The sequence below is a fragment of the Callithrix jacchus genome, chromosome 4 (assembly GCF_049354715.1).
Source record: "Callithrix jacchus isolate 240 chromosome 4, calJac240_pri, whole genome shotgun sequence".
Lineage (NCBI taxonomy): Eukaryota > Metazoa > Chordata > Mammalia > Primates > Cebidae > Callithrix > Callithrix jacchus.
The window spans coordinates 143,251,326-143,275,852 of record NC_133505.1 but is presented as its reverse complement, the minus strand read 5'-3'; the positions used below and the strand labels follow the sequence as shown (position 1 = coordinate 143,275,852).

Below are 24,527 nucleotides of genomic sequence, written 5' to 3'. Positions count from 1 at the left end.
GATGGGAATCTAGGTTGATTCCATGTCTTTGCTATTATGAAGAGTGCTGTGATGAACATATGCGTGCATCTTTATGGTAGAACAATTTATATTTCTTTGAGTATATACCCAATAATGGGATTGCTGCATCAAATGGTACTCCTGTTTCAAGTTCTTTGAGAAATCGCCAGACTACTTTCCACTGACCAATTTACATCCCCACTAGCAGTGTATAAACACTGCCTTTTTTCCACAACCTCAGCAGCATTATGGTTTTTTTTAAATTTTTTTAATAAGAGCCATTCTGATGGGGATGAGGTATCTCATTGTGGTTTTAATTTACATGTTTCTAATATTAATCTTTTAAAATTTTTTCACATACATAATGTCAGACCTACAGAAAAGCTGAAGAGTTGAAAGAATAGTGCAAAGAATTCCCATGTACCCTTCATTTGGATTTTTCAAATGTTAATAATTTAAAAATATTTTTGGCTAGGTGCAGTGGCTCACGCCTATAATCCCAGCACTTTGGGAGGCCAAGGCGGGCGGATCACAAGGGTGATCACAAGGAGATTGAGACCATCCTGGCTAACACAGTGAAACCCCATCTCTATTAAAAATACAAAAAATTAGCCAGGCATGGTGGCACCCACCTATAGTCCCAGCTGCTCAGGAGGCTGAGGCAGGAGAATCACTTGAATCCAGGAGATGGAGGTTGCAGTGGTTGTAGTGAGCCAAGATCGTGCCACTGCACTCCAGCCTGGGTGACAAAGCAAGACTCACTCTCTCTCTCTCTCTCTCTCTCCATATTATATATATATAAATGTGGGTGTCTAGAAGCTATATATATTTATGGAGTATGTAAAATATTTTAATATAGACATATAATGCACAACAATCACATCAGGGTAAATGGGGTATTCACCTTAAGCATTTATTCTTTCTTTGTGTTACAAACAATCCAGTTATACTCTTTTAGTTTTTTTGTTTGTTTTGAGATGGAGTCTTACTCTGTCACCAGGCTGGAGTGCAGTGGTGCAATCTCGGCTCACTGCAACCTCCTCCTCCTGGGTTCAAGCGATTCTTCCACCTCAGCCTCTCGAGTAGTGGGACCACAGGGACATGCCACCATGCCCAGCTAATTTTGTATTTTTAGTAGAGACGGGATTTCATCATGTTGGCCAGGATGGTCTCGCTCTCTTGACCTCGTGATCCACCTGCCTTGGCCTCCCAAAGTGCTGGGATTACAGGCTCTTTTAGTTATTTTTAAATGTACAACAAATTGTTGACTGTAGTCAACCTGTTGTGCTATCCAATGCTAGATCTTCTTCTTTTTCTGTACCCATTAACCATCCCCACGATTTCCACTCCTATCACCACTCACACTACTCTTCCCAGCCACTGGGAAGAGTACCATTCTACCATTTATCTCTGTGAGTTCAGTTTTTTCATGTTTAGCTCCTACAAATGGGTGAGAACACACAAAATCTGCCTTTTGTCCCCGGCTTATTTCACTTAATGTCTTCCATTTCCATCATGTTGTTGCAAATAGCAAGATCTCATTCTTTTTTATGGCTGAATTGTTCTCCATTGCGCATATGCACCACATTTTCTTTATTCATTTGTCTGTTGATGGATACTTAGGTTGCTTCCAAATCTTGGCTGTTGTAACTAGTGCTGTAATAAATATAGGAGTGCAGATATCTCTTTGATACATGTGATTTTCTTATTTTGGGTATAAACCTAGCAGTGGTAATCTTGGATCATATGGTTGTTATATTTTCAGGTTTTTATAGAATCTTCATACTGTTCTCCATAGTGGTTGTACTAATTTACATTTCCACCAGCATTGTATAAGGGTTTCCTTTTCTCCACACCCTCACCAGCATTTGATATTGCCTGACTTTTGAATAAAAGCCATTTTAGCTGGGGTGAAATGATATCTCATTGTGGTTTTGATTTGCATTTCTCTGATAATCAATGATGGTGAATACCTTTTCATATATCTGTCTGACATTTGTGTATGTCTTCTTTTGAGAACCATTTATTTAGACCTTTTGCCCATTTCAAAATCAGATCATTAGATATTTCCCTATTGAGTTGTTTGTGCTCCTTATATATTCATGATTAATTCCTTGTCAAATGGATAGTTTGCAAATATTTTCTTCCACTCTGTGAGTTGTCTCTTCACTTTGTTGATTGTTTCCTTTGCTCTGAAAAGCTTTTTTTTTTTTTTTTTTTTGGAGTTGGAGTTTCGCTCTTGTTACCCAGGCTGGAGTGCAATAGAGCGAACTCTGCTCACCGCAACCTCCGCCTCCCGGGTTCAGGCAGTTCTCCTCCCTCAGACTCCTGAGTAGCTGGGATTACAGGCACGTGCCACCAACCCCACCTAATTTTTTTGTATTTTTTTTTTTAGTAGAGACGGGTTTCACCATGTTGACCAGGATGGTCTCAATCTCTTGACCTCGTGATCCACCCGCCTCGGCCTCCCAAAGTGCTGGGATTACAGGCTTGAGTCACCGCGCCTGGCCTGTGAAAAGCTTTTTAACACGAAGTGATCCCATTTGTCCATTTTTGCTTTGGTTGCCTGTGCCTGTGGGGTCATATTACTCAAGAAATCTTTGCCCAGACTTTTGTTCTGGAGAGTTTCCCCAATGTTTTCTTTTAGTAATTTCATAAAGTATTAGATATAAGTATTTAATTCATTTTGATTGATTTTGTATATGGCAAGAGATGGAGGTCTAGCTTCATTTTCTGCATATGGATATCCAGTTTTCCCAGCATGATTTATTGAAGAAACTATCCTTTTGCCAATGCATAGTCTTGTCAAAAATGTATTTAATATAGATATATGGATTTATTAATGGGTTCTCATCTGTTCCATTGGTCTGTGCTTCTGTTTTTATGTCAGTACCATGCTATTTTGGTTACTATGGCTCTGCAGTATAATTTGAAATCAGGTAATGTGATTCTTCCAATTTTGTTCTTTTTGGTTATTGGGGTCTTTTGTTGTTCCAAATAAATTTTAGAATTGTTTTTCTATTTCTGCGAACAATGTCATTGGTATTTTGATAGGGATTGCATTGAATCTGGATACTATGGACATTTTAACATTTTAACAATATTTATTTTTCCTATCGATGAACATCTTTCCAATCTTTCCTTTTACGTGTGTTTTATAATTTCTTGCATCGGTGTTTTACAGTTTTCATTGAAGATAAATTTCACTCCTTTGGTTAAGTTTATTTCTGGGTATTTTATTTATAGCTATTGTAAATGGGATTACTTTCTTGATTTTGACTGTTTGCTGTTGGCATATAGAAATGCTACTGATTTTTGTATGTTGATTTTTATCCTGCAACTTTACTGAATTGTTTATCATTTATGATAGTATTTTGGTGAAGTCTTTTGGCTTCTCCAAATATAAGGTCATAGCATCTGCAAACAAAAATAATTTGACTTCTTTCTTTCCAATTCGGATGTACTTTATTTCCTTCTCTTTTCTGATGGTTCTAGCTAGGATTTCCAGTACTATGTTGAATGGCAGTGGTGAAAGTGGACATTCTTGTCCTGTTCCAGATCTTAGTGGAAAGGCTTTCAGTTTTTCCTCATTTGGTGTGATACTAGTTGTGGACCTATCATATATGGCTTTTATTATGTTGAGGTATGTTTCTTCTATTCCCAGTTTTTGAAGGTTTTTATCATGAAGGGATGTTGACCTTTACCAAATGCTTTTACAGCATCAGTTGAAATAATTGTGTGTTTTTTTATTCTGTTGATATGATGTATCACATTGATTTTGCATATGTTGAACCATCCTTGCATTCCTGGGTTAAATCCCACTGGGTCATAATGAATATCTTTCTAATGTGTTGTTGAATTTGGTTTAAATTCAACAACTAGTTTGCTAGTATTTTGTTGTGGATTTTTTGTATCAGTGCTCATCAGGGATCTTGGCCTGTCATTTGTTTTCTTTCTTTCATTTTCTTTGTTCTTTTCTTTTTCTTTCTTCCTTTCCTTCTTTTTTTTTTAAATTTTTTGATGTATCTTTGTCTGATTTTGGTGTCATGCCTCTTAGAATGACTTTAGAAGTACTCCCTCCTCCTCTTTTTTATTTGGGAGTAATTTGAGTAGGATTAGCATTAGTTCTTCCTTAAATGTTTAGTTAAATTCAGCAGTGAAGCCGTGGGGTCCTTGGCTTTTCTTTGCTGGGAAACTTTTTATTATTGCTTTGATCTCGTTACTTGTTATTGATCTGTTCAGGTCTTGGATTTCTTCATGGTTCAAGTTTAGTAGGTTTGTGTGTCTAGGAATTTATCCATTTCTTCTAGGTATATTATTGGTATATAGTTGCTCATAGTAGCCTCTAATAATCCTCTGAATTTCTGCAATATTGGTTGTGATGCCTCCTTTTTCATTTCTGATTTTATTTGGATAATGTCTCTTTTTTCTTATTCTGGCTAATGTTTTCTTTATTTTGTTTATCTTTTCTAAAAATCAATGCTTCATTTTGTTAGTCTTTTGTATTTTTTTTAAAGAAGTTATGCTTCTGTTTCTGTTTGGTTTGGTTATTTGTCTGCTTGTTTTTGTTTTTTGGTATAGACAGGGTCTTGCTGTTTTATCCAGGCTGGTCTTGAACTCCTGGCCTCAAGCCATCCTCCCACCGTGGCCTCCCAAAATGGTGGGATTGCAGACCTGAGCCACCATGCCTAGCCAATTTTATTTATTTATGCCCTAATTTCTTTTCTTCTACTAATGTTGTGTTCGGTTTGCTCTTGCTATTCTCATTCTGTACAATGTCATTAGGTTACTTATTTGGAATTTTTCTGCTTTTTTTATGTAAGCACTTAGTGCTATACACTTTCCTTTTAGTACTGTTTTCACTGTGTCCCGTAAGTTTTGGCATAATGTGTTTGCATTTTCATTTGTTACAAGAAATTTGTTAATTTTCTTTTTAATTTCTTCACTGATACTGGTCATTCAAGAGCATATTGTTTAATTTCCATGCATTTGTGTAATTTCCAAAAGTCTTCTTGTTATTGATTCCTAGTTTTATTCTAGTTAGATCAGAGAAGGTCCTTGATATTATTTAATTATTTTTGAATTTTAAAATACTTGTTTTGTTACCTAACATATGTTATAGCCTTGAGAATGATCAATGTGCTGAGGAGAAGAATGTGTATTCCACAGCTGTGGGGTGAAATGTCCTATGAATACTTATTAGATCAGTCTGATCTACAGTGCAGATTGAGTGTGATGTTTGTTGGTTTTCTGTCTGAATGATCTGTCCAATGCTGAAAGTGTGGTGTTGAAGTTTCCAGCTATTATTGTAATCCGTGTCAGTCTTTCTCTTCAGCTCTAACATTTGCTTTACGTTTCTGAGTGCTCCAGTGTTGGGTGCCTATATATTTGCAGTTTTTATATCCTCTTAATGAATTGACCCCTTGGTCATTAAATAATGGCCTTCTTTGACTTGTCTTGTGATTTTTGCCGTGAAATCTGATTTAAGTTTAGCTACTCTTTTGGGGGTTTCCATTGTCTTAATCTATAGACCTTATAAAGATTTCATCATTTGTTCCAATAATGTCTTTTCTACAAATGAAAATCAAGATTACGTATTGTGCTATCATGTCTCTTTAATCTTTATCACTTCCTTTGAGTCTTTGTAGTTCATAATATTATATTTTTGAAGCATTCAAGGGCAGTTATTTTGTAGGATGTCTCTCAGTTTGGATTTGCCTGATATTTCCTTACAATTAGACTGAGATAATATATTTTTGGCTTGAATGCCACAGAAGTGATTTTTTGTTCTCCATGTATCATATCAAGAGGCACATGTTGATTTGTTCCAGCTTTAACCTCCATCACCTGTTTGAGGTGGTATCTGCTAGGTTTCTCCATTATCAAGTTACTAATTTTTTGTTTTCAATTAATAAGTATCTTGTGAGGAGTTATTTTGAGACCATGTCAATATTCTGTTCTTTTTTATATATTCATCCATTAATTTTAGCTTCAATGATTCTTGCCTGGATCAATTAGTATTATATTGGTTGCCAAATAGTGATTTTTAAAAATTCATCATTCCTTCTACATTTATTAGTTGGCTTTCTACCATAAGAAAGAGGTCTTACTTCTCTCTTGTTTGTATCAGTGTGGACTCATGAATATTTATTCTATGGGCTATAATTCTTTTTGCTAATTACATGTTTCGATGGTCAGATTGTCTCAGATTTGTATATATATATATACATACACATGTGCATACACATACACATACACACCTAAAATATATGCAGATACTCACTGGTCTTTGCTTTTAATGTAACTGATTCCATTTGTCTTTTATACAGTGGCAATCCTGGAACAGGTGTCATAGATTATGAATTGTATGTTCTGGTTCTGCTCATCCATTCACTAATCATACAAACTTTAACAAATCTCTTATATCCTACTTCAGCTTTTTCTGTGTTAAAAATTAGGAAGTAAATGAAGGTGATCTAAAAGAAGCTTTCATTTCTGAAATTCTATTATTTAATGAGTTAAAATATTTGTAGATATAATATTTTTACAAAGTTTTCAGAGAGTCAAAGCACCTTAAAAAGAACTTCAAAGCCACAAAAATCATTAGAATTTAGTTTTAGAAGGTACTTTAGAAATTATCTAAACTGTGGCCACTGCAACTAAGAAGCTGAATTTTTAATTAATTTAAATTTAAATAGGCACATGTGGCTGGTGGCTACCCTACTGGACAGCACAGCTCTTGAGAATAAATGACATGCCCCATGTTACATGGGTTCTAGTGTCAGAAGCAAAGCAGGATCCCTTTGGATAGTGCACACTCAAGTAAATTAACTAAACCAGGCTAGGGAGGAGACAAGGGCACTCTGCGGGATGCCTTACATTTCTTTGATGTACAGAAAAGATTGAACCACAAAGATCACTGGATGACAATCCATGCTGAATTGTTCCACAAGCTTTCTACTTAATGCTATCCTTTCAAAAAAGAATGTACATGTGGAGCTGGTAGTATTTAGGCAGAGAAAGAGTGCTAGATACAATTTGATTCTTTTATAGAAGGTATGTTTCAGCAGAAAATGATGAAACATATGTACCATCAAGAAGCAGCAGGCTGCACTCATAAAGGAAGGGAAATACACCCCTTCACTGCCACTTGGGCAAAGAGGATCCTAGACCCCGAGCAGAGCTGCTCCTGATGGCTAGAGGCTAATTTTCAGGTTATCTCTTCTCTACTGGGAAGATTGTTTATTGAAAACTTCTTTGTCAAAGCATATAAAAATAAAGGATTGCTGCATCCTAAAAAAAAAAATTAACTAAACCGACTTTCTCATATGCCTTTCATAACTAATTATAATTTCGATACTAAAACTCGGTCATATTTGTCTGTCAACTTCATAGCAGATTATTTAAATCACAGGAGGTGGAACATGATGTTGTATAGCAGTATATTTATTATATTTAAAAGAAAGTTTAAAGATCAACACATCAAGCAGACTGATCTGCTCTCAGTAGTTAATAGTAAGAGCTGTAATCTGAGAGCATATTCTGTGTAACTGTTTTCAGTAGAAATGCCTTTGTTAAAGAATCTACATACTACTGGCAAAATTTATATTAAAATGGTAATATATTCTCCAAAAATGCCAATTCTCCTGTATGTTCAATTATATCATTTATGTTTACAGCCTTTTATAAATGCTATACCAAGATTTGTGTTTGCTTTTAATGAGACTATGCAGTACATTTAGACAGTAACTCACCTACAATGTTGGTAAGAGAGTAACTTGGTAAAACCTGTCAGGAAATTATTTTGGGTGCTAGGTATTGAAGCCCTAAAGCTATTCCTACTTTTGACCTACTAATTCCCCTTGCAATCTAATCTGCAGTTAAAACTTTATGTATAAAGTCACAGTAAAAATTGAAATAACTTAAGTAACTTAAAAGGTGAACATAGCTAGTGCATTTGATACATCTGTGAAGAGCTTTTATTGACATGGAAAGTAAGTATAAAAATTTTAGATTGGCCAGGTATGGTGGCTTAAGCATGTAATCCCAGCACTTTGGGAAACTGAGGTGGGCAGATTGTTTGAGGTCAGGAGTTCGAGATCAGCCCGGGGAACATAGTGAAACCCCCAAAACTTAGCCAAGCATAGAGGTGTGCATCTGTGGTCCCAGCTACTTGGGAGGCTGAGGTGGGAGGATCACTTGAGCCCAGGAGGAGGTTGCAGTGAGCTGAGATCATGCCACTGCACTCCAGGCTGGGCAACAGAACAAGATGCTGTCTCAAAAAAAAAAAAAAAAAAAGGTTTAGATTGACATGAAGCATAGAAGACAATATTTATAGAGAAAACAATGTAAAATGTAGAGAAACCGTGTGATCACATCTTTGTCTATCATATTGTCACAGACTTTTACCTTTTGATGCATCTTCTTTTCGTTTTTGATTCTTTTCCCACACTTGCTTGGTGCTCAGGCCGCTCTGTTGGAGTAGTACTCAGCCAACTGCCAGGTGTCATCCAATCCGTTAACAAGCCCTGTTGGCACTACCTCCGAAGTATATCACAGCTGGTATTTATGTCCATTTCTGGTCCAAGCCGTATCTGCTCTCTCCCAGATTATGACATCAGTGACTGAAGTGGACTCACTGCTCCACACTTGCCTCTGCCACATACACAAGGACCTCCAGTCAGTCTCTATATGGCTGCCAGAGTCACCTTTTAGACTAGTAGAACAGATTTTGTCACTCCTCTTCTTAAAGCTTTTCACCTGACAAAGGTTTCCCATTGGTGTTAATATAAAACCTTTAACTACAGTTCCCTGCATTTGTTCTTTCTCACCACATTTTAACCCAGAGTGACTTTCTTTCCACCCTCTTAATACTCATTTTCACTCTGGCCTCAGGGTCTTTGCCCTCACTTATCCGTTTGTCTGAAGCACTCATTCTTTGGCTTTTGGAATCGGTGGGTCCTCCTTAACCTACTTCCTCAGAGAGGCCCTCCCTGACCACCCCATGAACATCTCCTCCTCTTACCCGCATATTGTTCTCTTCATAATATTGATCTGGTTTATTAACCTGTTCTCTCATATATTATCTGTCTCCATCCAGTGGATGTAAGAGTCTTAAAGAACAGCTCCTGGAACACAGCAGGCATATGGTAAATGAGAAGCTACTACATGAATCACCGCCATTAATCAGGATGAAGCAGTAAGGGTTCTCTTTGGCAAAATATATCATAATTCTTCTTAAATGTTCCTAACCAAAGATTTAGCAATTCCTCTTGAGGAATTTACACTTCAATATTGATAAGGTTTGTAAAACTCTATAGGCAGCCTTGCTTTATAACGTTGAAAAATTGGAAAGAGTCTAATTTTGGGAATCTGCTACATACGTTATTGTTTTCTATACTTCAGTATTATACAACCATTAATAAAGGTGTTTTAGAAACATACTTTTCACATAGAAGATATCAGCTATCTAACAGATTCTAAAATAGTATTACATGGAAGATCCCATTTTTATATTGTACACATGTACATATTTATACTCAAAAAATCTACAAGAGCAGATACTAAAATACTTAGAGCAGCTATGTCTGAACTTTGAGATTGCAGCTTGTTATTGTATCCCAGTGCCGCTGGAACTGACTCATTCTGGAAGGTAGGCCATTGCAGTTTAGGGCGTTTCTTGAGCTGTACACAGAAGCCTTTCAGGGACTAAGCAGATGAGTCTGATAACCCTCTTCTTCGGCTTTAATGCTGTTAGAGAAGGTTAATCAATGTGTTTGTAGCTTCTACAGAGAGAAGACGAGCACTCCTGTTTGGGCGAATTGAGATGTCCTTTTAGGGAGTGTGAGGGTATGTGCTTTGGCTCTTGATGTGTTTGGAAGATTTAACCAGAGATGATTGAAGAGACATTTCAGGTGGAAAAAAGAGCCAGCATGAAAGAAGGAAATAGAGAATGAAATCATGAGTCATGTTAAAGGGATAGCAAGTGCATCCATTCTGTAAAAACCATGGGATATCTGGAATGGGAAATAATTCTTGAAAAGTAGATGGAAGGACACTGCAGTGACCTTGATTTAGTGGGCACTTGGAAGATATGATCTGAGGAGGGGAATGATGAGCCACGTGGGCTGTTTTTTTTAGGGAGACGAACCTGACAATTACAGGAATGAGTTGGTAGGGTAAAGCCAGAAGCAAAGTGGTAACACTAGTTTGAGCCTAGGCTGTTTGCCCAATATGTCAAGTAGGCTGCATGCAAATTAGGTTATGAGAGAAGAATTTCTTCTTTGAGGTATGTTATCCTTGCCTTTTTCCTTCCCTCTATTCCCCAACTTCATTGTGGCATTGCTGGCTGCTACTCACTGAGGAGAGTGTAAGGTCTAAGGCCAGTGGTTGGGAGAAATGAATGAATGTTCATAGCCTGGGATATACCAAAACGGAAACATCAAATTATATGTGTTTTTTAAAGTCAAAGATATTTTGTACAAGAGTTTCTTATACATTTGGATAACATGTTTTTGTTCCCTATCATAGCATAGGTATTTTAGCCCCATATTCTGAAGGCAAATAACTGGAAGATTACATTGATTTGGTTTAAGGAAATTAACAAATGTCCCTATTGAAACTAGGTCAAGTTCCTTATTTTAATTTCTAATCTAACATCAGACTCCAGCTGTCAAGCTTTCCCATTAATCCTCTGTAGTGAAATCCTCTCTGAAATACATTGTAATTAATTTGTAGGAATTGACAGCAAAAGGTAGAGAGTTCAGATAATATTTGACTATAAGTTTCCTTTGTGAAAGGGGACAATTAAATCTTCTAGAAGTTGTAAAAAAATGCTTGAGAAATAGTATTTTGGCAGAAATTCTTTCCACTGAAAGAAGCAATTGACTCTTGGCAGCAACTGACTCTTGCTAGAAAGAATCTAGCATTTGACCCAAACTGGGTTTCAGACCCAGTAATCCAGACTGGGCAACCTGATTTTGCTGAAATATTCCATAAGAACTTTTGCTTCAGTCATAAACATTTAAAAGTGACTTCATTGTAATTATCATTAAACCAGTATGAGTCTCACAAGTGCCACAGGAAAGCCAGTCGTAGCTGGTGATATGCCTATAGTAAGTATAGGAAGAAGAGTGGGAAGGCTTGATTACAGGCAGAGTAGAAAAGTATTAATATAGAAAATAAAAGTTTCTCTTGTTATAGTTTTATCTGCTTTTGTGAAGTTTAGATGTTTCTGCAATTGAGGACTGCGTGCAAGATTCAGGGTAATGTAAATTCAGATTTTAAGAAACAGTCACACGCAGGGTATGTCTGTAACTGAATCGAGTGAGTATCTCCTAAATAAACAGCATGGGTGGCTTGTGTCACTGTCCAGGGTACTATAAAACTGGGGCTAAAAAATACACCCTAGCAACTTCCTTTTCCAGCATTTTGAAGAATGTATCCTCTAGAGACTCTCTAAAGGAGAAAGAAAAGAGAATAAGATAACTGTTGAGATGGAAAGTAAAACCCAAGTGCCAGATTACATCGTAAATGTTAAAAACAAATAGTACACCCCCCCCCCCCGCAAGCTCCACCTATTTTTACCAATTTCTGATTTCTGTTATTTTAAAAATGTGTTTTTTAGGGATGGTGGTTTCACTATGTTGCCTAGGCTCCACCTATTACTTTTTGAACACAAAAGCAATGGAAAATCAAGAACTGTGATTAAGAAGGGAGTCCAGAGCAAGTGATGTGCTGCAGTACCCCTGGGTTGCATTGGGATTTGAAACAATTCAGATGTGTTTAAGTAAGACTCACCATGAGCAAAACCAGCTTGCAGCAAATAATAGTGGGTGACCTGGGTCCCTTAATAATGTATACTATATGTGTGCTTTTAGCTTTCAGCAAAAAAAGCACAAACTTCTTTATAAAATGAATTTCTGCTTTTACTTTTCTGTAACCATAAATAAAACATAAGTGAAATCTGTTTCTCAGCATTTCCCTCTTAAAATAGCAACAGCCAAGCTCCTCAGCATTTATGTTAGATAAACACAATTCTGCCAAATACCAAGAGTTTAAACTGTACCATTTTGATAATTATGATAATGAAATTTAGTGTATGTGATTCTAGTGTAAAATTATGAAAGTCTGCAGGAAAAAATATTTTTAATTCTTGTAAATAATGAGAATGCACTGTAAGTGCAATTTTTTTTTTCAGATGAAGTGCTTAGCCTATCCGGATTCTTTCAGTTATCTGGTAGAACAACTAGATCTTCATCTTTCTTTTCTTTTCTTTTCTTTTTTTTTTTTTTGAGACAGAGTCTCACTCTTATTGCCCAGGCTGGAGTGCAGTGGCGTGACCTCGGCTCATTGCAACCTCCTCCTCCCGGGTACAAGCGATTCTCCTCCCTTAGCCTCCCAAATAGCTGAGATTACAGGCACCTGCCACCATGCCCAGCTAATTTTTTGTATTTTTAATAGAGATGGGGTTTCACCATGTTGGCCAGGCTGGTCTTGAATTCCTGACGTCAAGTGATCCAACCACCTCAGCCTCCCAAAATGCTTGGATTACAGGCATGAGCCACCACGCCTGGCCTCATCTTTTCATTTATATATTCTCTGTCATACACACACGAAAACACACACACACACACACACACACACACCCTCTACTATTCCCACCTCTGATGTGGTCTAAGGAATACAAAAGAATGCAGGAGGACACAATTCTCTGTGAATAAAGCTTTCTTAAAAGCAAGCAGAGGAGGGTGGGGAAAATGAGATGTTGGCCAAAGGGTACAAAATCTCAGGTAGGACGTCTAAATTCTGGAGGCCTACTGTGCAGCATGGTGACTATCATTAACAATATTATGTTTTATTCTTTGAATTTGCTAAGAGAGTAGATCTTGTGATCTTACCACAAACACAAAATGATAACTATGAGAAGTGATGGAAGCATTAATTAACTTGATTATGGTAATCGTTTCATAGTGTTTAGGTAGAGCACTTCCTTAGGTTGTACGCCTTAAACATATACAATTTTTATTTGCCAATTATACCTCAGGAAAGCTGGGGTGGAGACAATAAGCAGGAATGCTACTAGATACCTCAACCTCGTGGAATTCTTGCTGCAGCTTCAAAGTTCCTGTTTTACGAAAAACAGTTTTTCTATTAGCAGCCACAAGTTAAGAGGGAGAAACAGGAAAGAGGAAAGAACAAAGCAGAGCAAGGTGTCAGATTGCAGATTTGATGAGAGAATCAGAAAGGATGTGAGCAGCCTCCACGTGTTACCAGGGCAAGACAAGGCTTTCTTCAGTTTCGACGGTAGCAGCGTACACTTAAGATTGAGGAAAGAGCTGGTGAATCATGAGCTTGACCAGAGAGCAGGGTTAGAACGACTCTAAAGAAAGCAGGTAGGCAGTGAACAGGAAATGAATCAGTGCACAGAAGAGGAGGACATGGCTCCTCAGAATTTTCCCCAAACTCCTCTGTAGTCAAGTTTATAATTCACCAACTCCCATTAAAAAAATGTTTATTGTATTTTATATTTGTTAGGGATTATTGTGTGATCTTGACTTGAACAAATTTTTATTTCCCCTTGATTTCCATTTCTTTACATTAAATTGTAAGTTAGCAATTTGGGCTTCATCCGTCTGCTAGTATCCAGCACTGATGTAGCTTTGCTATACAATATATTGAAAAGGAAACCAAGCCAAGTTCACACTGTAATCCCAGCACTTTGGGAGGCTGACACGGGAGGATCACTTGAGCCAGGAGTTTGAGACCAGCCTGGGCAACATGGCGAAACCCGTTCTCTATAAAAAAAACAAACAAACAAAAACTGGGCATGATGGCGTGCACCTGTGGTCCCAGCTACTCAGGAGGCTGAGGTGGGAGGATCACTTGATCCCAGGAGGCAGAGGTTGCAGTGAGCTGAGATCACACCACTGCACTCCAGCCTGGGTGGCAGAATGAGACCTTCAAAGAAAGAAAGAGAGAAAGAAAAGAGAAAGAGAAAGAAATCAAGCAAGAAAGAAAGCAGGAAGGAAGGAAGGAAAGGCAGGGAGGGAGGGAAAGAAAGAAAAAAAGGAGAATAAAACCAAAAGTAGAGTGATAAGCTGATGCCTTAGTCTTGAGAAAAGATGCGTGGATTTAGGATCATGCCTCTTTCTACGACAGTGGCCGTGCAGTGTACAGTTTAAGATAATGCATAATTGATAGTACCCACTGCTCCATGCACGGGGACAGAGAAATTGGCTTGAGCCCCTTGTCATATACAAAACCCTTAATTCTCTTTTCTCTCTTGTTGGCATTCAGCTGTTTTTCTGGATGAATTCATCACCATCAGTCAAAAAAAAAAAAAAACTCTTTTTTCCTAAGGGAAGAGTAGTACATTGTCTCCACACAATGTCCTCTGTCTTTTCCTGCCTTTCTTCTCTACTTGTGGTACCAGTCATTTCCCATCAGCAGGCAGTACTGGCCTGAATGCCTATGTTGCTCGGAAGTGAGAAGTCACCTCCTTACTTAGAGGGAAGGTAGATGCTGCAGTGGAACATGGTGCAGCCGTTCCTAGCTCAGGAGTCTTCAGCTTTATGATGGTGTGAAAGTGATATGCTTTCAGTAGAAAACACACTTTGAGTACCCATACAACAATTCTGTTTTTCACTTTGGGTACAGTATTCAATAAATTACGGAGATATTCAACACTGTATTATAAAATAAGCTGTGTGTTAAATGGTTTTGCCAATTATAGCTTAATATCAATGTTCTTAGCACATTTAAGGTAGGCTAGGCTAAGCTATAATATTCAGTATGTTAAGTGTATTAAGTGGTTTTTCAACTTAGGATATTAATGGGCTTATCAGGACATAACCCCATTGTAAGTTGAGCAGCATCTGTATAGGAATTAAGAGTCTGTCACTTATCATCTTCAACAGTTCTTCTGCATCTCAGTTTCTTCATCCATAAAACTGCCGTCATAATAGGGTTGTTGTGAGATTAGACCAGTTCATATGTGTAAAAGCCCTTAGAATAATATCTGACACATAATAGATGATCAATAAGTTTCAGCTGCCACCCACAACACGGAATTATCCAGTCTAAAATGTCAGTTTCAGTACCTTAAGAGAGGAAAAAAAGAAAAAAAAGGTATTACCAAGATGAAGAAGCCCTGCCCACAATGTGTTGCCCATGTTTATATAGGCTACTTTTGAAAATGGAGTAGGTGGGGAGTGGTGATCATACCTTCTGATGCTGGGTCCCTGGGGCAGTAGGAGTGATGCTGGGTTGGAACTGGCACTCCACTGGCTCCTCCTAAGGAGTCTGTAGTTCCAAGGGTATTCAGAAGGTTAGTTGCCAAGTCCAGTGCACACGCTTGACTCTCACACATCTTAGAAACCATGAGTGGCCAATCTCTATTGGGTCAGGTCCAACTTCTTGAAGGGGCTAGTTCAGAGGGGCTTGGAAGGTTTTATTTTCATCTAAAAATTTTTCACAGTGGGCCCACTGCTCACCCAAACTCATTAAGTTAATTGGTTTTAATCAAAGTTTTCTGGTCCCCAAGTTACATGTTTTTCAATGTTGTGAGGGCCAGGCAAGGGTTTAACCTGATCCTTTCTCCTCGGTTCCCACTCTATGACCCTAAACAAAAACCCCTTTTAAAGGTAATTCCAAGTCAAAAGTGTGGTAGACATGTTGAGTTCAGTTTACAATGCAATATATCACCGACTATAAAAAGATAAACTCTGTGGACCTATGTTTAATGAATATAGAAATAACTTCTAAAACTTCAGCATTTAAATTCACTATTTCTTCCTCTCCCCTGTGAAAGCCTTCGGAATTATTCAAAACTTGCTAAAACAAGTCAACTTTTTGGACCTTCAGAACAGGGCAACTAAATGTCATTCCATACACTTTCTCAGTGACTCTATGTCTGTTCTCAGCAGTGAAGGGAGAACAGAGGTCACTCTGCCTGACTGATTTTAAACGATCGCCTTTTTCAGATGCTTTTGGTATGGGAACAAAATCAGCCATAACCTTTGGGGTTTTAAATGTCATTGTTAATGCATCAGAAAACCCAGACAGAGAGTCTGGAGAAATTGTATGTAACATTTAAATGATTCTGGTAAATAATTAAGTTTTTAGTGTATGTTTAATGTACATTCTGTTTGGGGCCTCTGAGTTTGAATCCCTGAGATCGAGCTGATATTTAGCAACCATTTCTTAACCAGGAAAAGCCTCCCCTACTCCCAACCCCTAGCCATTTGAGCTTCACTGGCTTTTTTGAACAGAAGCCTTTCTCAGTTTGTGCTTGGTTCAGTGAACACGGTTACTTTTTAAAAACAGTGACTGTCGAGTTTTATGTCTCACCACCCTTTGCTGTTCTTCTGAGCTACCTCACGCTGTGTGAGAGATAATACTTGGCATGATTAAACTGCCCCTTCACTGATATTTGGTCTTTGCCTGGCTGAGGACGCAAAGCAAGAAGAGGAAGACATGCAGATATGTTGCAGGATATTCAAGAAAGAAGGATTTTAGCATGGAAGACACTAAACTGGACTGTAAGTTCTTGGGCTCAAAATGTGTTTTGAAAACCTTAATAAGAACATTTAAGAATCAGGCAATCTTTAAATCCATTTTGACAAATTTATACTTGTAACAAGTAGAAATACAAAGTAGAAAATCTTCTAATAGATTTTTTTAAATCTTTGTTTTAATGTTCTTAGGAAAAGGAGTGGAAATTTAAATAAAATGATCTTTGTTATATAAACTATGTATTTATACTTCTGTCTTCATGTTCTAGAGCCATATGTTAGTTTCCATGAAAATTAAAGGCAAACCATCATCATTCTCTATTTTATTTCTCTCTTTTTTTTTTTTTTACAAAAACACAGTGAGAAGCTGAACAGTAGCAAACTATACAAACATGCAATTATGCTGCTGTCCAAAAAAATTTCAGTATATAATTTATTCATAATGTTTTAGCCCTCTTACTATTTATCGGATCTAAATCAGATCAGGATTTTTGAAAAATGATTGCTTTTCTATTTAGAGAGGTGTATTTGGGGAGTGCTGTTGTTTGCTTACTAAGAAGAAAGATCACATTTATCTTGCCTACTTATTGGTTTTTTATTTTGTTTTGTTTTTGATCGGAAACATTACTCGTGCCACCCAGTTATGTCTTTCTTTCCCAGAATGCTTTCATTTTCATGATGTGTAAACAGTGAGTCACATGTGGGCTTTACAGAGAAAACTACAGGCATTGGAACCTTATAGACTACTTTTCGGAGATTAATTTTTAATACCTTATTTCTTTTTCTATAAATTTCTTTATGTGGGTGTTCTATTAAGTTTAATTTTTAGAATAATAAAGTTGTTTTATTCACTAAATTATTTGCCTTTTAAAAATATAAATCTTTGTTTTCACAGATAATATTTGCAAGTTTGTATTTTAAAAACACATCTCCTACATCGGATATAGGAGAGATACATGAGTTATATATAGTTGCCAGTATCCAGCAATTGTTAGAAGATGGGTTAGTGTGAATAAGTGGTTTGCTTTTGGTATTTTATGATTATAAAATATAGAGTCAGGGCAGAAATATCTAGGGGGTTGGATCTGAATTTTCCTTTTAGCTCTGACATTTATTGGTTGTGTGATTTCAGACAGGTTATTTATATTCTATAAGTGTGTCAATATCATTAAACAATGGAACAATCTCAAATGTTTAGAAGTGTATATACGTTAAAGGAGAGTAAAAATGCCTTGCCTAATATTTGTTCAACCAGCTGAGTTTCCTTTTTTTTTTTTTAACCTTTAATGATTCTATTTTACGGAGATGTATCTTTCTTTGCAGAAAGCATGTTTACATATGTTTTTAAGTATTAGATTTGGATATGATAAAATAGGTTTGCTTCTATAAGATGAAATAGAGACTACTCAGTAAAGAAATTGGATAAATGTCCAATAGAGAAATTTAAAATTGAGGGGAGAATGTTTTTAAAATCCAGATAACTGGTTAGAAACTCTTAGATAAGTGACTTTAAAATACTCAATTTCTGTTTACTTGATTTTGATTCTAGTTTTCCAATTTCCTGCAAAAGTAGAAAACATAGTAGCTTCATGTTTCCATAAATTCAAGTTTCAATGTAAAAACCATACTTTCTTTGGAGTGGAGGTGCAGGGGGAGCTGTCCTCTGTACACTTAGCACCTGTGTGTGTACTTGACCAATGGCAGGTCTGCCACCCATTAATGAAAGTCCACACAGTTGTGGGAGCAGAACCTGTTTTCACCCTCAAGCTACTGTGGAATAATGAACAGTAAGTTACACATGACCCCCCCCCAACCCCCAAGACAAAACGTGCTCTCTGTCATTGTTTGGCCTGACCTCAGCACTTTTCACTACCTGATGCTTTAACGTTTATTGTCTTTCCTCACACTAGAATATGTGCTCATTGAGGGCAGCGAATGTTTTCTGTTTTGTTCATTGCTGTATCCCAAGCACCTAGAACAGTGCCTGGCAACCAGTAGGCACTTAATTATCAAATTAATGAATCCATCCCTAGTTTTCAATAGGACACAAAGTAGGAGAGACCACATATACTGTCTTTATAAAAAGACAAAACAAAATGACAAAAAAGGATACAGTTTTATATAAAATCAGGAGTCTCACTGTCATAGAACATGCTAATTGTTTTTGTACAATTGTCCTTCCACCTGCAGTTCCAAAATCCTCAGTGCATGCCTGAAATGGTGAATAGCACTGAACCCTGTATGTACTATGTCTTTTCCTATGCATATACACCTATGACAAAGTTTAATTTATAAATTTGGCACAGTAAGAGATTAACAACAATAGCTAATGATAAAATAGAACAGTTATAACATAGTATAATAGGAGTTATGTGAATGTGGTCTCTCTTTCTCTTAAAAATATCTTATTGTACTGTAGTCACTAATTTTCAGACTGTGGCTGACCACAGGTAACGGAAACCTCAAAAAGTGAAACCATGGATAAGTATATCTACTGTAGTTGACAGACCACTGCTGATTTGTTCCAACTTTTGGAAACGAAAGTCAACATGCAATGTAAATATCTTCTGTTATCATAGATGATTCAAACAATGTTTTGAGCAAAAAGGAAAAAATCAGGAGGTTTTCTTCCTGCTAGTTAAATTGAGCACTCCAGAAAGATAATTTCATGGTGAAATGCCGGGTCACAGGCTGAATAACATCTCTCCTTGTCTGAAGCCCGGGTGAGGCCAGAGTTCTGCTCAGCCACCTTGGGAGAGGCAGCCCGTTCCACATACACTATGAAGGTCATGCTGTGTGGCCACCTCAAGCTCCTTTACCAGGAATTTTATGGTTGGCATATTTTTTAGAAGCTGCAAATCTTGTTAAGCAAAGCACTCGAGCACTAGCTGTTCTCAAACTTACTTTGCCTCTGTACCTTACCAAGAAGATGGAATATTGTACTTGAAAGTCAAAAAACAAAATTTCAAAACTCAGGTCCAACACTTAATGTTTGCCTGACCACAGCCAAATCCCATTTAACCTCCCTGAGCCTCAGTCTCCTCCTCTTTAAAATGGCCTTAATTTGAGATGATCAAGTGAGTTATGCACAAGAAAAGGATCTATATCCCATAAAGCAAATTATACAGCGTTACTCACATATAAACTAAAAAACAATGCCAGTTCTTTCCTTAATAAGATTGTAAGTTTTGACTTTCTAGTCCATATTTGCCAAAATATCACTAGTTAAGGGGGAAAACACCCCAGTAAAACAGTGAAAAGACTAAAGTAAATTTTGAAAAAAAAAAATTATTTGGAAAACACTGTACCATAGTAGTTAGGATAATAGATTTTAAAGTCAAATTGATGTGGGTTTTATTCATAATTTAGCCATTTATGTTGACAAATTGCTTCTTTGAGCCTCAGTTTTCATTTCTGTACAGTATGAAGACTGTTTCCTAACATGCAGTCTTTATGCAGTCTTACTTTCAGCAATAAATTTATGAGACAAGGTATTTAAAGCACTTAATACATTCTGAAACATAGTAGATATTCAACAAATGAAAATTGTATTTCTGGTTAGCATTTTAATTCTTCATAAATATCATTGTGTATATGGTATGCCTTTGAAATTATATGGGACCAAACTCTTAAGATGTATTAATTGACCACAATTATGCTGCATAAAAATCTGGTGGAAATTTCCTCAAAGAAAATGATCTTTGATTTCCAGTAACTTTTACTTTTTTGAGCCTTATAATATTTAGAATAAGTCATCTTTGAAACATGCATCAATAAAATTAAAGGATTTTTGTTTTTGTTTTGGTTTCTTTGAGATAGTATCTTACTCTGTCACCCAGATTGCAGTGCAATGACACGATCTTGACTCACTGCAACCTCTGCCTCCTGGGCTCAAGCGATCCTCCTAACTCAGCTTCCCTAGTAGCTGGAACTACAGGCATGCACCACCACGCCCAGCTAATTTTTGTATTTTTAGTAGAGACAGGGTTTCACCATGTTGCCCAGGCTGGTCTCAAACGCCTGAGCTCAGGTAATCCACCTGCCTCAGCCTCCTAAAATGCCGGGATTACAGGTTTGAGCCATCACGCCGGCCTGTAAAATTAAAGTTTTAAATATTATCATCCACTCATCAAAACCTCCTGAGGCCTCGAAGTATCTTCAGTTAAATGGAGTTTAAATTCCCCTCCACATAGGTATTCACAGGCAAAAGTACACTGGCAGGGAGGGGCATATTAAGGATAGAAGTTAGAGATTCTTTTTCTAGGAAATGTGTTGCTTGTGAATCTGCTATGCTGTCCAGGCAGAGTTGTTCACGTTTAAACATAAGAGTCTGCTGTGTATGTTCTAGAAATGAGATAAAATGAAAGAACTGGGAGAAAAATCAGGAAGGATATTGTGATGGTAATACATACTGTCACACAACCTAAAAATGCTCAAGTTCTGAGATTTACCATTTATAGTCTAAGATATAAGTAATACGTTGAAAGCCCCAATCGTTTCTCATAGCATCTCACTGAGTCATTCTCTAGTGACTAGTCTCTGAACTGAGATTTTTGTACTGAATCGAAAGCACTGGTATACCATCTTTTTTTTTTCTTTTTTAAGAGAAAGATCTTACTATGCTGCACAGGGCTGGACTGGAACCCCTAGGCTCAAGTAAGCAGTCCTCCCACCTCAGCCTCCTGAGTAGCTGGGACTACAAGTACGTGACACTATGCCTGGCTTGATATACCATCCTAACAATATAATTTATTTGTTTTTAATCAGAGCCTGCAGGTGACATAAATAAATATATTTTAAGTGAACTACAAGTCAATCGGTCTTTTAAAACCTAACATTTTTAAATGTGTGAGAATACGGGCTTGAATCATTAGCATATGACTACATATCATAAATAGGAATTTTCCTACTTTTTAATACATAAGACAATTTGTTCACCAAAATCTAAAACTCCTAATAGTGTTTAGAGAGGAAACCCTAAAGCCTATGAGTAAGTTTCACTATATTTTAGTTACATGTGTTGATCTGTAGCTTTCTTCAGAATACCCCAAACAGTCCTTAAAAACCTCAGTATTCTCAGAGGATACTTTTTTGCAAGGCGTATTCTATTTTGAAAGATAATGCCTTAATCCATTTTCTGGATCATAACCCATTAGGTTATATAAATGTGTTTCTAGTATCTTATCACAGACAGTAAACTCACATGGTCTGAATAGCAAGTGATGAAGGACCAAGGAAAGTAAATGTTAATATTTAAGCTTTCCACTTACTTGATCCAATATTAGCAATGCAAAGGTTTAATGATTCTCTTTAACACAACAGTTATGAAATAGTCAAAGATCAACATTTTTATACATTTTATTAAGCCTTCTTGCTTTGAAAATTTGAAATTTGTATTTTTACTTTTCTCATAAATGAAATACACAATTTATGTAAGTATTCAATAATAATGTTTCATAGTCAAAGTAAAACATAAATGTGTTATTCAGGATTTTTGATTGGATTCAAATCAATAAGCAAAAGCTGTTTCCATACATGAATTGTAGCTATACATCAGTGAGAATTCTCTTAGTTACAAAACATGGCGTTTGGAGTTTAATTAAATACTTCTTAATTATATTCTTGACTATGTATTTTCTTAAATATTTTTAAACATGTACAATGGGTGTTAGGAATAAGATGGAGTAGTCTCAATTATGTCAACTGTATAGAGGGTTTTAAATTGTATAGAGGTTTACAGGTTATACTCTATAACCAATAGCAACTGAGTTGATTGAAATCCTGTTAATGAAACTTAAGAGTTCCATATACCTTAGGACATGTATAATGGAAATGTTGTTTTCTCATTGGGTCTGGTGGAGGGCTGTATTTCTCAGGAACTATTAAGTATGCTATGGGTTTGAAGCAGTTAATTAAAAAAAAATCTTCAGATGCACTTTGGGTGTTGCTTCACTGTGGTGTTTATTTTGACAGCAACTCCACAGCTACTTCAACCCAAAGGAAGAGTCTAGTCCCAGGATGGCAGATTAGGCTGCATTCTGCAAGTCACAGCCCAGGAAATTGTAAATTTGCTTGTATTGAAGGATGGGGGTGTGACAAAGCACCTTTCTAACCTAGAAGAAATCAGTCTTTCCAAATGAAAAACTGTAGGGCAGACTTGTTTCGTTTTGCTTTCTATGATATGTTAACTGTTTTTAGGTGATGAATTAGGAAGATAAACCAATTTCAACTAACAAAAATGTCTGTTTTCCAAGCATCTTTTTATAAACAGTGCTTCATGTATATAATTAGTAAATGCATTTATTTTAAGCATTGCAGAAATTTTGGCAAAAAAAAAAGAAACATCATCCATAATCTCTTCACCCTCATGCAGCTTTAGTAATTTTCATGTATTCCCTCTTAGCATCAATTGCATGTTAATAATCTAATAATTTTCATTAAATATCATGTTATGAGCAATTATCCATTGGTACTGCCTTACTTTAAATACTTTTACTTTCATTGGTTAGATAACAATCCATAGAAGGAATAGTCCCCCACTGACTATTACTGCTTTTGATTTTTTACAGTTACATGTGTTACTTTAATGGATGTCTTTAGGTATAAGACTTTTTCCATATCTTATAACATTTCATTAAGTTGGTGCCTCAAAAGTGGGATTATGGAGTCAACAGTTTTGAACTTTTTCAAGACAATAGATAAATATTGCTAAATTACTTTCCTAGAGTTATGCCAGTATACTAATATACTATAACTGTTTTGTTCATTGTGGTAAGAATGCTTAACATGAGATCTGTTCTCTTAAATATTACAGTGTATGATACAGGATCATTAACCATAAGCACAGTGTTGTACATCCTGTCTCTAGAACTTATTCACTTTGCATAACTGAAACTTTATACCCATTGAATAGCAACTCCGCATTTCCTCCTCCCTGTGGCCCCTGGCAATCACCATTTTATTTTCTGCTTCAGTGAGTTTGACAGTTTTGGATACATCGTAAGTGAAATAATGCAGTGTTTGTCCTTCTGTGACTGGGTTATTTCACATAGCATAATGTCCTACAGAGATATCCCTATGGCAAGATTTCCTTCTTTTTTAGAAAAAGGCTAAGTAGTATTCCCTGTACATACATACCACCTTTCTTCACTTGTAGATGAGCAATTAATTTGTTTCCATATCTTGGCCGTTGTAAATAATATTGCAGTAAGTATGTGAGTATACATATCTCTTTGAGGTTCTGATTATAGTTCTTTTAGATAAATACCCAGAAGTGGGATTGCTGAATCATATGGTATTTCTATTTTTTATTTTTTGAGGAACCTTTATACTGTTTCCCATAGTGGCTACACCATTTTACATTCTCAGTAACAGTGTACAAGGGTACCAGGTCCTCCACATCCTCTCCAACACCGGCTATCTTTTGTGGGTTTTTTTTTTTGATAATAGCTATCCTAACAGGTGTGATAATAGCTATCCTAACAGCTCATGAGGGTTTTAATTTGCATTTTCCTGATGATTCTTAGTATTGAGCATCTTTTCACATACCTATTGGCCATTTGTCATTGGAGAAATATCTATTCAGTTCCTTTGCCCGTTTCTAAATTGGATTATTTGGTTTTATTGTTGTTGAGTTGTAAGAATTTCTTGTATTTTAGATACTAACCCCTCATCAGATAATATGGTTTGCAATTATTTTCTCCCCATTTTGTAGGTTACCTTTTCACTCTGTTGATTTTTTTTGCTATGCAGAAGCCTTATAGTTTATGTCCTACTGGTCTATTTTTGCTTTTATTGCATGTGTTTTTGATGTCATGTTCAAGAACTCATTGCCAAGACCACTGTTGTGAACCTTTGCCCTATGATTTTTTTTTTTTTTAAAGAAGGTTTACACTTTCAGGCTTCACATTTAGGTGTTTAATCCATTTTGAGCTGATTTTTGTGAATAGGTCTAATTTCTTTCTTAATCATGTGGATATCTCGTTTTCCCAGCATTATTTGTTTAATAGACTG

The 24,527-nt window shown here is 36.5% G+C and overlaps 1 protein-coding gene across 50 annotated transcripts in view; it reads left to right on the top strand.

The window, feature by feature from the left end:
• MAP7 (microtubule associated protein 7) overlaps positions 1-24,527 on the top strand; it is a 185,921-nt gene that overhangs the window by 43,609 nt on the left and 117,785 nt on the right. For 9 of the 50 annotated variants that reach the window (XM_035296821.3, XM_078370157.1, XM_035296813.3 and 6 more), the window contains exon 1: positions 16,425-16,541. The exons of the other annotated variants lie outside the window; for them this stretch is intronic. In XM_035296821.3, the coding sequence (XP_035152712.1) occupies positions 16,520-16,541 (22 nt within the window). In that variant the 5' untranslated portion in view covers positions 16,425-16,519. Of the gene's footprint in view, positions 1-16,424; positions 16,542-24,527 lie in introns of those variants that run through there. 50 annotated transcript variants of the gene reach the window in all.